Genomic DNA, 14,801 nt, shown 5'->3' with positions numbered 1-14,801 from the left:
GGATATGAAAGCATATAGTAGTATAGATTAGGTCAGTGATGGCGAACCTTTTAGAGACCGAGTGCCCAAACTGCAACTCAAAACCCACAGGTATCGTTGGGTGCCAGGTGCGCATGGCCCATTGGGTGGGCGTGGCTGTGGTGGTAACGACAGACTGGGTGGGACTAAAAAGTTCAATCAATTCCAACTTTGCGAGATCTTTTTTTTCGCCTACGAGAAGTTGAAATTGATTGATTAATTGAACTTTGGGGTTTTTTTGCACATGACGGTGGAGGCCTACAGTGAAAAGGTTTTATAAAACCCAGCTGAAGGCCTAGGACTGGGGTGATGGCGCGCGTGCCACCTGTGGCACATGTGCCATAGGTTCGCCACCACAGCTTTTAAAGAAATAGTCACAATTGCTGTTGATTAACTGATCAGGGACATTTGACTAGCAGCACTTGGCAGCTACCGTATTTCCCGGAAATAAGACCTGGTTTGTTGTTGTTTTTGCCTCCAAAAGAGGCCCCAGGTGTTATTTTGGGGGGATGTCTTTTCCACAGTCTCACCTTGTGGCGGCACCGACAGCCCCGCCCAGCCAGTCCAGTTCGGCCATTTGCCGCCGCTCGTGTGCAGCGTCCCCAGCCTTCATTTCACCATCGGAGGCCTTCAGGAAAGGCCTCTGAAGCCGAGAACTGAGCTCTGGATTGATGCGCAGGAGCCAAGGGGATGGGGCGCATGGGGCAGTTCCACCACACACTCCCCACCCTAGCTTTATTTTCAGGCATGCGCCTTTCCCCGCAAGGAGGGCTTATTTTTGAGGTAGGGTTTATATTAGGCCCACCCCCAAAATCAAGCTAGGTGTCACAGCCGTCCGCGCTGAAAGAACGACGACAACGTGGTACGGGTGACGAGGTTTTCTTTACTTCAGAAAAATCCTAGCAGATACAAAGTCAGTGTTGGGAGCTAGCCGTCCCAACGCGCCTTTTATACATTGGGGGTAATTGGCCCCACCCTTCCCCATGCAAACCAGCATCCGGCTGAGTCTGCTCAAAACCTGCCCCCTTCCCAACTCCCCACACGGCACCCCGCCCTTTGTGCCTGAGCTCCCACACAGCCTCCAGGTGAGTGTATGCCCTTAAACCCCCTGTCGTGCTCCCCCACCCACCTTCTGTACTCCCCTCCACCGTCCAGCGCGTCAGTGTTACAGCCCCCCTAGCAGCCCCCCACAACGCCCCGCTGTCCGGACTTCGTTCTGGCCCGCCCGCCGCCTCCGCTGAGGAACAGGCGGCTGGAGAGTCTCAGGACGAGTTGCGGCTGCCTTTCTGGCTGCCTGTGGGTCCTTTCGGCAACTCCGTCGACGCAGACACGCCGGAAAGCCCCGGAGCAGCTGCCCGTCGGTGCCATGGCCGTGGGACTTGTGCAGCAGCCCGTGGTGGCTGGCAGCCGTTTGACTGCTGGTTGTGCTGCTCCTGGGTGGCTTCAGCAATGAGGTTCGGGCGGGCGGTTTGCACGGCATTCCCCCTGCTCCCCTCGTGATGTCGAGCCCACGGGGCTTGACACTAGGTCTTATTTTCAGGGTAGGTCTTATTTTCTGGGACTTAGCCTCTTCATACCTATGGAAGGAGTAAGGGTGTACTTAGTTTTTCACATATGCCTTCTCCATTTTGGCTTTCTTTTTGTAAAATAAATGATGACATGGAGCAGACATGTCAAACACAAGGCCCGGGGGCCGGATCCAACCCGCGAAGTGGTTTCATGTGGCCCGCGAAGCCATCCTGGAAACAGTGAGGAAACGGCCCCCACTGCCTTGGCCCTGGCCCAGAGACCCTCCTTCTGCCAGAGACCCTCAGATCTGTCCCACTCCTGCCCAGGCCCCCATAGGCACCCTTGATGCCAACGATGTAGAGCTGGCCACGCCCACCCAGTAGGCCATACGCACTCTAGCCACACCCACCCAGTAGGCCACGCCCACCCTGGCCATACCCACCCGGCCCCCTGAGGGCAACCGCAATGCTGATGCAGCCCTCAATGAAATTGAGTTTGACACCCCTGAGTGTTGTTGTTCATCTGAAGTTGTATTTAACTACTTTTAAGAACTGCTAAAGAGCAGATGATTTTTACTACGCCCTGATACGTAAAACATGAGGGTGTATTTGTTCACATGACTGTGTGTTAGTCCATCATAGCAGGAAAAAAAAATGTCTGGTTATCTCTTTCCTGCTAAAATATTTTATGAAAAGTCACTCCTGGTTTTACATTACAGGTAATCCTCAACAGTTTGTTTAGTGACCATTAGAAGTTGGCAACGGTACTGGAAAAAGTTACTTATGATCATTTTTCACACTTATGACCACTGTAACAATCACGGTCATGTGATTTACATTCAGATACTTGGCAACTGACTCAAACTGATGACGGTTGCAGTGTCCCGGAGTCATGCAATCTGTTTTTGCGACCTTCCGACAAGCAAAGTCAGTGGGGAAACCAGATTCACTTAACAACCGTATTCCTAATTTAACAACTGGAGCGATTCGGTTAACAAAGGTGGCAAGAAAAGTTGTAAAACGGGGCAAAACTCACTTAACAAATTTCTCCCTTAACAACACCAACTTTGGGCTCGACTGTCGTTAAGTTGAGGACTGCCTGTAACGGAAAACAAATCCCGTTTTTTTCTTTTCTTGGCCTGGCTGGCTTCCCATTGCTGCCTTCTTTGTCTTCCTAGCCCCAGGGGTAGGCAACCTTGGCTCTTTTATGACTCGTGGACTTCAATTCCCAGAATTCCTGAGGCTCAGGAATTCTGGGAGTTGAAGTCCACGAGTCATAAAAGAGCCAAGGTTGCCTATCCCTGAGGCTCAGGAATTCTGGGAGTTGAAGTCCACGAGTCATAAAAGAGCCAAGGTTGCCTACACCCGAGGCTCAGGAATTCTGGAAGTCCACGAGTCATAAAAGAGCCAAGGTTGCCTACACCCGAGGCTCAGGAATTCTGGGAGTTGAAGTCCACGAGTCATAAAAGAGCCAAGGTTGCCTACCCCCGAGGCTCAGGAATTCTGGGAGTTGAAGTCCACGAGTCATAAAAGAGCCAAGGTTGCCTACCCCTGAGGCTCAGGAATTCTGGGAGTTGAAGTCCACGAGTCATAAAAGAGCCAAGGTTGCCTACCCCTGAGGCTCAGGAATTCTGGGAGTTGAAGTCCACGAGTCATAAAAGAGCCAAGGTTGCCTAACCCTGAGGCTCAGGAATTCTGGGAGTTGAAGTCCACGAGTCATAAAAGAGCCAAGGTTGCCTACCCCCGAGGCTCAGGAATTCTGGGAGTTGAAGTCCACGAGTCATAAAAGAGCCAAGGTTGCCTACCCCCGAGGCTCAGGAATTCTGGGAGTTGAAGTCCACGAGTCATAAAAGAGCCAAGGTTGCCTACCCCCGAGGCTCAGGAATTCTGGGAGTTGAAGTCCACGAGTCATAAAAGAGCCAAGGTTGCCTAACCCTGAGGCTCAGGAATTCTGGGAGTTGAAGTCCACGAGTCATAAAAGAGCCAAGGTTGCCTACCCCTGCCCTAGCCTAACCTACAGCCCGGAGATTTCCTAGTGGTCCCCCCCCCGCCCCCATCAGCCTCAAATCCCAGGCTTGGCTCAGCCAAGAGGCCGCAGCCACCTCCTCTCCCATCCCCGCCTCATCACGCCCCCAATCCTGTTGCATTTCGGAGTCGTTTTCCTCCAGCTTTTAAGAGCTAGAAACAGACCAAGAAGCCGGGAACCCTTTGTCTTTTTATCTTGCTTCCTCTTGAGTTCAGCTCCATACAGATTTAATACACATCTATGTGTTTATCTCTAGGGTTGCATTAGCAGCGACACATTTTAAATGGTTTGCCTTTTTCTAGGATGATTTTTCTACCTGACAGGCTTGCAGTTCTGAGATTTCTTGGTGGTCTCTCATTTTGAGATTAGCCACACTGTGTGCAGATTAGCATTCATTGCCTTGCCCTAGAGATGGGGGAATAACATAAGAAAAGAGACGAATTCATTTATGGATTAATATTTTTTAACAACCTTAAAATTTTAAAACCCAAACGAATAGAGGTAGTTCCCCAATTTACAACTGTTCCATTTGACAACACTACGTACAGTTGCAAGAAAAAGTATGTGAACCCTTTGGGATTACGTGGAGTTTTGCATGAATTGGCTTGGCTCAGCCAAGAGGCCGCAGCCACCTCCTCTCCCATCCCCCCAACCCCATATCACGCCCCCAATCCTGTTGCAATTCGGAGTCGTTTTCCTCCAGCTTTTAAGGACTAGAAAGAGACCCAAGAAGCCGGCAACCCTTTGTCAGGCTTGAGGGCCAGGCTGGGAGGGAAGCGGCGGGGCGGGGCAGCCCCTCCCGAAAAGAGGGACACCTCGTCTGGCAGCCGCAGCCGCAAGCGCCGGGGGCGGAGGAGGGAGCGAGCGGCCGTCTCCGCGCCATTGCCGGCGGGCTCTCGCCTCTCCGTCCAGCCTCCCCACCCGAGCGGCGGCGCCTTGCTCCTCTCCCCGCGCCGCCCGCGGACTTCCTCGCCGTAGCAGGGCGCTGTGAAGGGAGCCGGGCGGCGCGCCTCCGCGGCGGCGGCTTTCCTGCCTTCGCCGCGCCTGCCCGCCGAAGGGGCGGCGGCCAGGAGGGGTGGGCAGAGCCCGGCGCGCCTCCAGCCTCTCGCCCGCTTGTCCATGTAGCCCGGCGCGGAGAAGCCACCGTCCCGTCCGCCCCCAGCCCAGCCCAGTCGCCGTCGCGATGTCCTCCCCGGTGCGCTCGCCCCATCGGACGAGGAAGGACGAGTCTTTCCTGGGGAAGCTCGGAGGGACGCTGGGCAGGAAGAAGAAAGCCAAGGAGGGTGAGTAGCCAGCGCGCCGGGCGGTGGGTGGGGGGACAACCGGCGCGCCTCTTTCTCCGGCTCCGGCCGCGGCCGGGACTACCTTCTCCGGCCCCGCTTCCTTCCAAGCAGATCCATCGGCCGCGGCTTGTGCGAAAGGCTTCGAAACCGGGCAGGGTTAGGAAGCACCCCAGCCGGAGCGTCCCGGGTGAGTTAAGCAGCTCGGGAGAGACCTTGGGGTGGGATTAATCCGTTTCCCGGATTTGGATAAAGGGCGCCACTGTGGAAAGCACCCCCCCCCCCAAAAAAAAGGAAAATAAAATAAATAAAACCTCCTGCAAACAGCTGCAACCCTTTGCCAGGTGAACATCAGTACCTGGACTGGACGCGCCTGTGTTGTGCATGGCCAGCAACCCGCATCTGTAGGTAGTCCTCGACTTATAACAGTTCATTCGGGGACCGCTCGAAGTTACAACGGCGCTGGAAAAAGCGACTTAAGTTATGGCCGTTTGTCACGCTTGCAACCCGTTGTGGTATCTGTCCCCTTGGTCATGTGATCAGAATTCAGAAGCTTGGCAACTTGACTCATATTTAAGACAGATGCCCGTGTCTCGGGCTCACGTGATCATCTTTTCTGATCTTCTGACAAGCAAAGTCAATGCGGAAACCAGGTTCGCTTTAACAACCAAGTTACTAACTTATCAACTGCAGGGATTCACTTAACAACTGTGGCGAGAAAGGTTGCAAAGTGGGGCAAAACCCACTTAACCAGTATCCCACTTAATAACAGAAATTTCGAGGACTACCTGTACTCGAGAGGTGAATTCCACCAAGGAAATAGAGGTGAAGCCTTAAAAGTCTCCTGTTTGATCCCTCCCTTCGGCTTCCCTTCTCTACATTTCCAGTTACTTTGTGGGAATTCTCATAACTATTTGAGCCATGCAAAATGATCCTGAGGGGACTTCAGCTTCCTGGTTAATAGCATTTATGTATTTAGACAGAAGGGCCTGGCTGAAATCTCACTTGAGTTTTGCTTTGCTTTTCTGGAGGATCAGTAATACTGTCCTACTTTACAAGGTTGCTGTTAAGATCCCTGAGTTTATGCATACGACATAATGATGGTCATTTTTAAAAAAATACCTGGCCATATAATAGTTGAAATTTAAGTGAATTTAGATAGCTCAATAATTGAACTGGATGATGCCTGGCCTTTGTGTCACCAAGCTGTAGAAAGGGTTACACTGAAGTGTGGAAGTTTTTATGATGTGCAATCAACTAGGTTGCAAAATGAGAAGGTACAGATAAAATCTGTAAACCGAGTGAACCCCAAAGGAGTTGTTTTTTTGCTTTTTTTTTTTGAGACTTGTAACCTCACTGACCGTAAGAATCTTTTTATCTTGCTTCCTCTTGAGTTCAGCTCCATACAGATTTAATACATATCTATGTGTTTATCTCTAGGGTTGCATTAGCAGCGACAAATTTTAAATGGTTTGTCTTTTTCTAGGATGATTTTTCTACCTGACAGGCTTGCAGTTCTGAGATTTCTTGGTGGTCTCTCATTTTGAGATTAGCCACACTATGTGCAGATTAGCATTCATTGCCGACCTAGAAATGGGGGAATAACATAAGAAAAGATACGAATTCATTTATGGATTAATATTTTTAACAACGTTAAAATTTTAAAACCAAAATGAATAGAGGTAGTTCCCCAATTTACAACTGTTCCATTTGACAACACTACGTACAGTTTAATTTAATTTAATTTAATTTAATTTAATTTAATAACATTTATATACCGCCCTTCTCCCTGAGGACTCAGGGCGGTTCACAGGGCAGAATAAAATAGCGAATACAAACATTAAAATAAGATTAAACAAATTGCCCTAGTTAAAAACAATATAAATACAACACTAAAAACCCCCAGAAAAGTTAAAAAACGAAAAATAAAATAACCCCAACACTCCCCCTCAGGCTAGGCCGGCTTGTACAAACAGAAATGTCTTGAGATCGCGACGAAAGGAGCGAAGATCGGGCGCCATCCGGAGCTCAACCGGTAGCTGATTCCACAGCTCCGGAGCGCCCACAGAGAAGGATCTCCCCCTGGGGGCCACCAATCGGCATTCTCTGATCGGTGGCACCCTGAGGAGGCCCTCTCTGTGGGAACGCACAGGGCGCAGGGAGCTTGATGCCGGCAGCAGTTGCAAGAAAAAGCATGTGAACCCTTTGGGATTACGTGGAGTTTTGCATGAATTGGCCATAAAATGCGCTCTAAACGTCATGTAAGTCACAACAATAGAAAAACACAGTCTGCTTTAAATAATACTACACAAACATTAGCTGTTGTCATGTTTTAATTGAACATAAGATGGAAACATTCACAGTGCAGGGTGGAAAAAGTATGTGAACCTTTGGACTTAACTGGTTGACCCTCCTTTGGCAGCAATAACCTCAACCAAACGTTTCCTGTAGTTGCAGATCAGACCTGCACAACAATCTGGAGTAATTTTGGACCACTCCTCTTCCCAAAACTGTTTCAGTGTAGCAATATTCTTGTGATGTCTGGTGTGAATTGCTCTCTAAGGTCATGCCACAGCATTTCAATCGGGTTGAGGTCAGGACTCTGACTGGGCCACTCCAGAAGGCGTATTCTGTTCTGTTGCAGCGATTGTTTTGTTGAATTACTTGTATGCTTTGGGTCATTGTCCTGTTGCATCACCCATTCTCTGCAGAGCTTCAGTTGGCAGACAGATGGTTGTACGTTTTCTGCAAAATGTCCTGATAAACTCTGGAATTCATTTTCCCATCAATGACAACAATCCGTCCAGGCCCTGAGGCAGCAAAGCAGCCCCAAACCATGATGCTCCCTCCACCATGTTTTACAGTGGGGATGAGGTTTTGATGTTGGTGTGCTGTGCCTTTTTTTCTCCACACATAGTGTTGTGTGTTTTTCCCAAACAACTCAATTTTGGTTTCATCTGTCCACAGTATATTTTGCCAGTAGTGCTGTGGAACATCCAGGTGCTCTTTTGCAAACTTCAAACGTGCTGCAATATTTTTTTGGGACAGCAATGGCTTCCTCCGTGGTGTCCTCCCATGTACTCCATTCTTGTTTAATGTTTTCCTTATTGTAGATGTGTCAACAAAAATGTTAGCATGTGCCAGAGATTTCTGTAGGTCTTTAGCTGACACTCTAGGATTCTTCTTTACCTCATTAAGCATTATGCGCTGTGCTCTTGCAGTCATTTTTACAGGACGACCATGCCTAGGGAGACTAGCAACAGTGCTAAACTTTCTGCATTTGTAGACAGTCTGTCTTACCGTGGACACATGAACATCAAGGCTTTTGGAGATACTTTTGTAACCCTTTCCAGCTTCATGCAAGTCAACAATTCTTGATCGTAGGTCTTCTGAGAGCTCTTTTCTGCGAGGCATGGTTCACATCAGACAGTGCTTCTTGAGACCAGTAAACCCAAAACAGGTGTGTGTTTTTAAAGGGCAGGACAGCTGTCAGCAACACATCCAATATCATCACACTGATTGGAGTCAAGGTTGGCTCACTCCTGGCTCCAATTAGCTCTTGGAGAAGTCATTAGGCTAGGGGTTCACATACTTTTTCCACCCTGCACTGTGAATGTTTCCATCTTATGTTCAATTAAAACATGACAACAGTTAATGTTTGTGTAGTATTATTTTAAGCAGACTGTGTTTTTCTATTGTTGTGACTTACATGACGTTTAGAGCGCATTTTATGGCCAATTCATGCAAAACTCCACGTAATCCCAAAGGGTTCACATACTTTTTCTTGCAACTGTATGTGTATATATCCGAATTAGACTGTGTTGTTCCTCTGTGTCATATTTGTGTCTATGTGGGTATATGCATAATCTTATGTTTATGTAGGGTATATTGGAGATGGTTACCCTTTGAGAGCTGAATGCAACAAAATTTCATTTTAATGTATGCTGATTGGGGTACATTTAAAGCAGGGGTGTCAAACTCAATTTTATTGAGGGCCGCATCAGCATTGCGGATGCCCTCAGGGGGCCGGGTGGGTATGGCCAGGGTGGGCGTGGCCTACTGGGTGGGCGTGGCTAGAGTGCGTGTGGCCTACTGGGTGGGCGTGGCCAGCTCTACGTTCGCATCAAGGGTGCCTATGGGGGCCTGGGCAGGAGTGGGGGAGATCTGAGGGTCTCTGGCAGGAGGAGGGTCTCTGGGCCAGAGCCAAGGCAGTGGGGGCCGTTCCCTCACTGTTTCCAGGATGGCTTTGTGGGCCACATGAAACCACTTCGCGGGCCGGATCTGGCCCCCGGGCCTTGTGTTTGACATGTCTGATTTAAAGTAACAATAAAGCTTATTCTATTCCAGGGGTCCCTGTCTGGGTTGGTGGGAAAGGAAGGAGCAGGCACCTTTATGCGTGCATGCGCATACATGCAAATGTGGCAGCATGTCCGTGCATGCAAACAGGGCTGCGAGCATGCGTACTCTGCAAATGGGGCTGCTAGTGCCGGCACAAGGCTTGTGGCTCGGCTAGAGCCGGTGTGAGGCTTGCGGCTTGCAGTTTAGCTAGTGCCGGCGTGAGGCTTGTGGCTCGCAGCTCGGCTAGCACTGGCGCAAGGGTGTGTGTGAGCACATACGCAGTGGCCAGCCACTCACACGGACCGATGGCGAAGAGGCCACAGCTGGTATTGGGCTATGGCCCCTAGGCTGGGGACCTGTTCTAAGATATAAAGTCAGAAAAGGTGATTTATGATTTGTACTCAGACTTGCAACTGTTGCACCACCCCTGGGCTCACATGATTGCAATTCTGGCACGTGGCAACTGGCTCACATTTACAACCGGTTGCAGTGTTCTTCAGTCATGTGATCATGATTTGAGACCTTTTTTTTTGCTGATTTATGAGGAAAAAACACCCATTGAGGGGAGCTGGACTGCTGTAAAAATTGTTGTAAAATCAGGTCCATCTCGACTCACAACTGCAACAACTTAGAATGGAAATTCCGGTCCCAGTCGTGCTTATAAGTTGAGGATTACCTATATTAAAGATGCATGCTGGGCATAATTTGGAGGGGCAAAACTCACTTCAGTAAATGTCAACTTTTTGAACATGGCGGTGAAACTTTCTTGGCAACTACAGGTAGTTCTTGACTTATGACCACACTTGGAGCCCAAAATTTATGTTGTTAGGTGAGATGTTTGTTATGTGAGTTTTGCCCCATTTTACGACCTTTTTTGCCACGGTTGTTAAGTGAATCACTGCAGTTGATAAGTTAGTAACCCGGTTGTTAAGTGAATCTGGCTTCCCCATTGACTTTGCTTTATCAGAAGGTCGCAAGAGGGGATGAGATGACCCTGAGACACAGCAACCGTCATAAATATGAACCAGTTGCCAAGCATCTGAATTTTAATCCCATGATCATGGGGATGCTGCAAAGATCATAATTGTGAAAAACGGTCATAAGAATCACATTTTTCAGTGCTGCTGTAACTTTGAACATTCACGAAACGAACTGTTATAAGTCAAGGACTTTACAACCTGTAGAAGTGGTTTCCTGCTGCTCTCAACTAGAGTATTATTTTAAAAACTTTCTAGCCATTTTCTGTTGACCTCCCATCCAAAGACTAAGCCTACCTCGCCTTGTTTAGTTGCTAAGGTTGGCCAAGTGCTGTATCAATGAATTTCTGTCACAGGAAAGATTTCATCTGCTAGGTAGGTTGTCCCAAAGTTGCTTTTTCAGGAGGCATCTGGACTTTCTCCTTTTTTTTTTTTTGAAGACATTTCGCTTCTCATCCAAGAATCTCCTAGATGGTGGGGAATGGAAGGATTTATATTCCTTGTCGAGAGCTTGTCATTTTCATTCTTTCATAGCAGGGGTGTCAAACTGCCAGCCCGTGGGCCGGTTTCATCATACCGAAGCCGCGGACACCCCATTGCAGGCAATGTAAAAAGAGTCACGATACGTCACGACACGTTACGTGACGTGGCGAGTTTGACACCTGTGTTTTAGAGAGTGGTTGGGGCCATTTGGAGGTTTTCTGTGTCCTCAGAATCACTCGAGTAGTACAAATGTGTGTGGAGCATTCTGGTTGCTTCTTGGATAAGAAGCGAAACGTCTTCAAAGGAAAAACGAGAAAGTCCAGTTGCCTCCTGAAAAAGCACCTTTGGGACAAGCGTGACCTGGATGACTGAGAATCTCCATAGACACTTCTAATTAAGGGCAGATTAAACAATGGCTTAGCCTCGAAAGAAAAAGAGTGTGAGGTAAATACTCAGGATCAGCCTACCTTCATTCTCTTGAGTATAAGAAGAATAAGAGAGAGTTTTTAGACCTTTCAACAATAGAGTTCCTGCAGCGTTGTGTTCAGTACTCTTGTTTCCTGATCTGGTCTACTGCAAAGGTTGTCTTCTGTCACCTGCTGAATCCTTTCTCCATAAAGATGCTGGCTGCTGCTGAGGGGACATCATAGAATCATAGGGCTGGAAGTGATTTTGGAAATCTTGCTCTCCAATTCCCTGCCTGAGGCAGGAGCTCTTATACCCATGGTGGCGAACCTATGGCACGGGTGCCACAAGTGGCACACAGAGCCCTCTCTATGGGCACGCGTGCCGTCGCCCCAGTCCTAGGCCTTCAGCTGGGTTTTATAAAACCTTTTCACTGTAGGCCTCCACCGTCATGTGCAAAAAAAAGAGGTTCTATCAATTAATCAATTTCAACTTCTCGTAGGGAAAAAAAAGATCTCACAAAGTTGGAATTGATTGATTGAACTTTTTAGTCCCACCCGATCTGTCGTTACCACCGCAGCCACGCCCACCCAATGGGCCACACCCACCCAATGGGCCACACCCACCTGGCACCCAACAATACCTGTAGTTTTGGGGTTGCAGTTTGGGCACTCAGTCTCTAAAAGGTTTGCCATCACTGTCTTATACCATCCTGGACTGTGGTGTTTCTAGGCAACACATCTAAAATCAGGCAGAGTTTCATTGACACTGTTGTGTAATGCCTTCTTGACATTTTTGACTACACCCTGTAGAAATTTTGAGTTCGACCTGAAACGAGCTGAGCGTGCAACTGCAGTGTCCATCCCTAGCTGTGAGCCCAAGAATTGGTCTGAATTGTGCACTTAATATGTCTGTCATCTCTCCATGTTGCCTGTGTATGCTGCCTTTTCACCACCATCTCACTAGACTTTGCCCAGCCCAGTGAGGACCACCCCATTTGGAGGCTGATACGGGAGCCCTAAACAATTGCAAGGGTTATGGCAACCATTTTGCCTCTCCCTTCCCGATTTCTTTAAGATATATTTTAAAAGAAGATAAGAAATGTATGTAATAGAGGTAGGGAAATCAGATATTAACAGAGAAAAATCGGCAGATTTTTCACAAAACTAAAAAACAGTTCCCACACGTCCTTAGAAGCTTTATTATAGCATTAGGAGATATTTCACATTTGGGGTTTTTTTTGGTCAAAATCCACATGTCCCTGTTAAGTTTTAATATAAAATTATGCAGTTTAAGACCGTTCGGTTGACTAAAAAAAGAAAAAAAAACATTGATAGGAAATGATACTTTCCACTAATACTCCAAATCAGTGTTTCTCAACTTTGGCAACTTTAAGATGCATGGCTGGCTGGGGAATTCTGGGAGTTGAAGTCCATGCGTCTTAAAAGTTGCCAGGGTTGAGAAACTGTTCGAAATTTTTCAGTACATTAAAATACGGGCTCCAAAATCCTAATTTTGGGTGTGGCACAATTCTAGAGATGAGACTGTATCCCATAATGGTTTCCCTTTAAAATTAAATACTGCGTGGGATTTGCTCTGTAAAGACAACATTATTCTAGACCTCCAGGCATTGACTCTGCATTCTTTCCAAGCCTCTCCTACTTCTCCCCATCGTGAAGATTTCCTCCTCCCCCCCCCACAGGAAGCAGGAAGGATCTGGCAGGGCCTTATGGTTTCTTGGGGTTGCAGCTGCTGCTCCGGGGGTGTGTCATTTTGCCACCTCAATGGTGCTGGAGTGTGGCAGCTTAGACATGGTCACAGAGAGTGATTGGTGCTGACAATGCTGCAAAACGTACAGTTCCAGAGCCAAACACAATTAGTTTAATAGGTTAGATGTTGGCTATACGCTTAATAAAACAGAGCTGACTTCTCTAAAATGCACCGTGAAGGGCAATAGGGATCCCAGCTACTACAGTGCTTAAATGCTTATTGTCCAGAAAAAAGCAGGCAGTAAAAGGACAGATATACCGGTACTTTGTTTACAAAGTGGCTATATGTGAAATTAACACGATAAGTTATGGGCTTCATCATCTGGGATATGACTGATCTCAAAGAGCTAAGGAGGGCTGGAGCAGAATATTTTTGGAGGAAGGAAGACTAGGAGATGTAATTGGGAAGTTCAGAGCATCCTGGAGGAAGTCAGGGGCCAACCAATTCCACAACGTTGCCAACACTGTCATGTCTTTGACGTTGGGTGGGTATGTTTGGGTTTACGAACTGGCATTTCTATCAAGTTGGGGAGATTTCAGAGACTAAAAAAATTGGGCTGATAAATGAGCTATCTTCCTTTCTTTTTCAGTACAGGAAGTTCTCAACTTACAACCATTCATTTAGTGACTTTTTAAAGTTACGATGGCATTGAAAAAAATGACTTACGGCTGTTTTTCACACTTACGACCGTTGCAGCATCCTCATTGTTGCATGATTAAACTTTGGATGCTTGGCAACTTGGCCAAGTATTTATGACAGTCGCCGTGCTCAAGGTCATGTGATCACCTTTTCTGACCTTCTGACAAACAAAGTTAATGAGGCAGCCAGATTCACTTAACAACCATGTTGCTAACTTAATGCTGTGGTGATTCACTTAACGACTGTGGCAAGAAAGGTCATAAAATGGGACAAAACACACAACAACTGTCTTGCTTGTGGGGGTGGAGCAGAAACCCAGTAGAGACCACCAGCACATGGTATTGTCCGCTTGAAAAGTGTTTCCAGGACAGGCTGGGATTTTTTGTTTTGATCATCAAGCAAAAGGCTCTGAGTGAACTGAGAGTCCCGTGCATGGATGAAAAGGTTTCCATTGATGAATTAAGAGAGCATGAAAATCTTGTTGGTTGTCAGTAAGTAAGCAAGGACGCAAATTCAGCAAAATTTGGTTTTTTACTTTTTTTACCGTAGGTATTTTGAGCTCTACACAGAGTGAGCACATCTGCAGGCTTTGCAGACTCTTGATTAAATTGTGCAGTTTGGGCTACGTAAATAATGATCTCATTGGAATTGTTGGATTTTCCATTCTTTAACTTGGAGAGAAATGTCTAATTAGTCGATAGCATTATGCACCTCTGTTTACTTTCTAAAGAGTTTTTCCCCAGAAGAACTGGATCTGGCTTGAGACCCATGACCTTCTCCCTCTCTTTCTTTTGTGTGTAATTTGGAGAAGGGGATGCACTAGAAGAATTGGAGGGATAAAGGACAGAATTTGGAAAGGGGTGGGTGGGAGAGAATTAATCTGAAGAAATGAAATTACTCTTCTTTAATAATGCTCCTGGTTAAGTGAATGACCAATGTGTAATCCGTATGTCGAGGTGATTTGGAGGAGGAATCAAACTGCAAACTAAATTTGTGAAGCGGAACGATTCAGAGGAAGGGGAAGATAAATTCAAAATTGCATGGAGCTGATGAGACCCTCAGGGAAAAAAAAAGATGACAAGTGTGTGAGGAAGAAAAAGCAGTTCAGAAATTATGTGGCTTTGCAGAATTTTGCCAGGATACAGAGCTACAGATAGGAATAGTGATTGGGCACGGTATAAACTAGATTTGATTAAATTTTGCCTTCTTATAATCCCTTTGCTCACTGTTCTTTTTTTGCACATTGCGTAATTTTGCATAACCCCAAAGCAGCTGTGCACGTGAAAGCATGTGTGCGTGAAAATAATGAAATAATAGTGAACAAAAAGTTCTTCCGAACATGCCATTTGTCCTGAAT

The 14,801-nt window shown here is 47.2% G+C and overlaps 1 protein-coding gene across 2 annotated transcripts in view; it reads left to right on the top strand.

Annotated features, from left to right (window-relative positions):
- Window positions 1–4,577: 4,577 nt before the first annotated feature.
- LOC308670133 (beta-parvin) overlaps window positions 4,578–14,801 on the top strand; it is a 54,065-nt gene continuing 43,841 nt past the window's right edge. For both annotated transcript variants that reach the window (XM_081331372.1, XM_081331369.1), the window contains exon 1: window positions 4,578–4,835. In XM_081331372.1, the coding sequence (XP_081187498.1) occupies window positions 4,736–4,835 (100 nt within the window). In that variant the 5' untranslated portion in view covers window positions 4,578–4,735. The remainder of the gene's footprint in view (window positions 4,836–14,801) is intronic.

Source organism: Vipera berus (genome assembly GCF_964194415.1).
Source record: "Vipera berus genome assembly, chromosome: 6".
Lineage (NCBI taxonomy): Eukaryota > Metazoa > Chordata > Lepidosauria > Squamata > Viperidae > Vipera > Vipera berus.
This window is presented reverse-complemented; position numbering and strand designations above follow the sequence as displayed.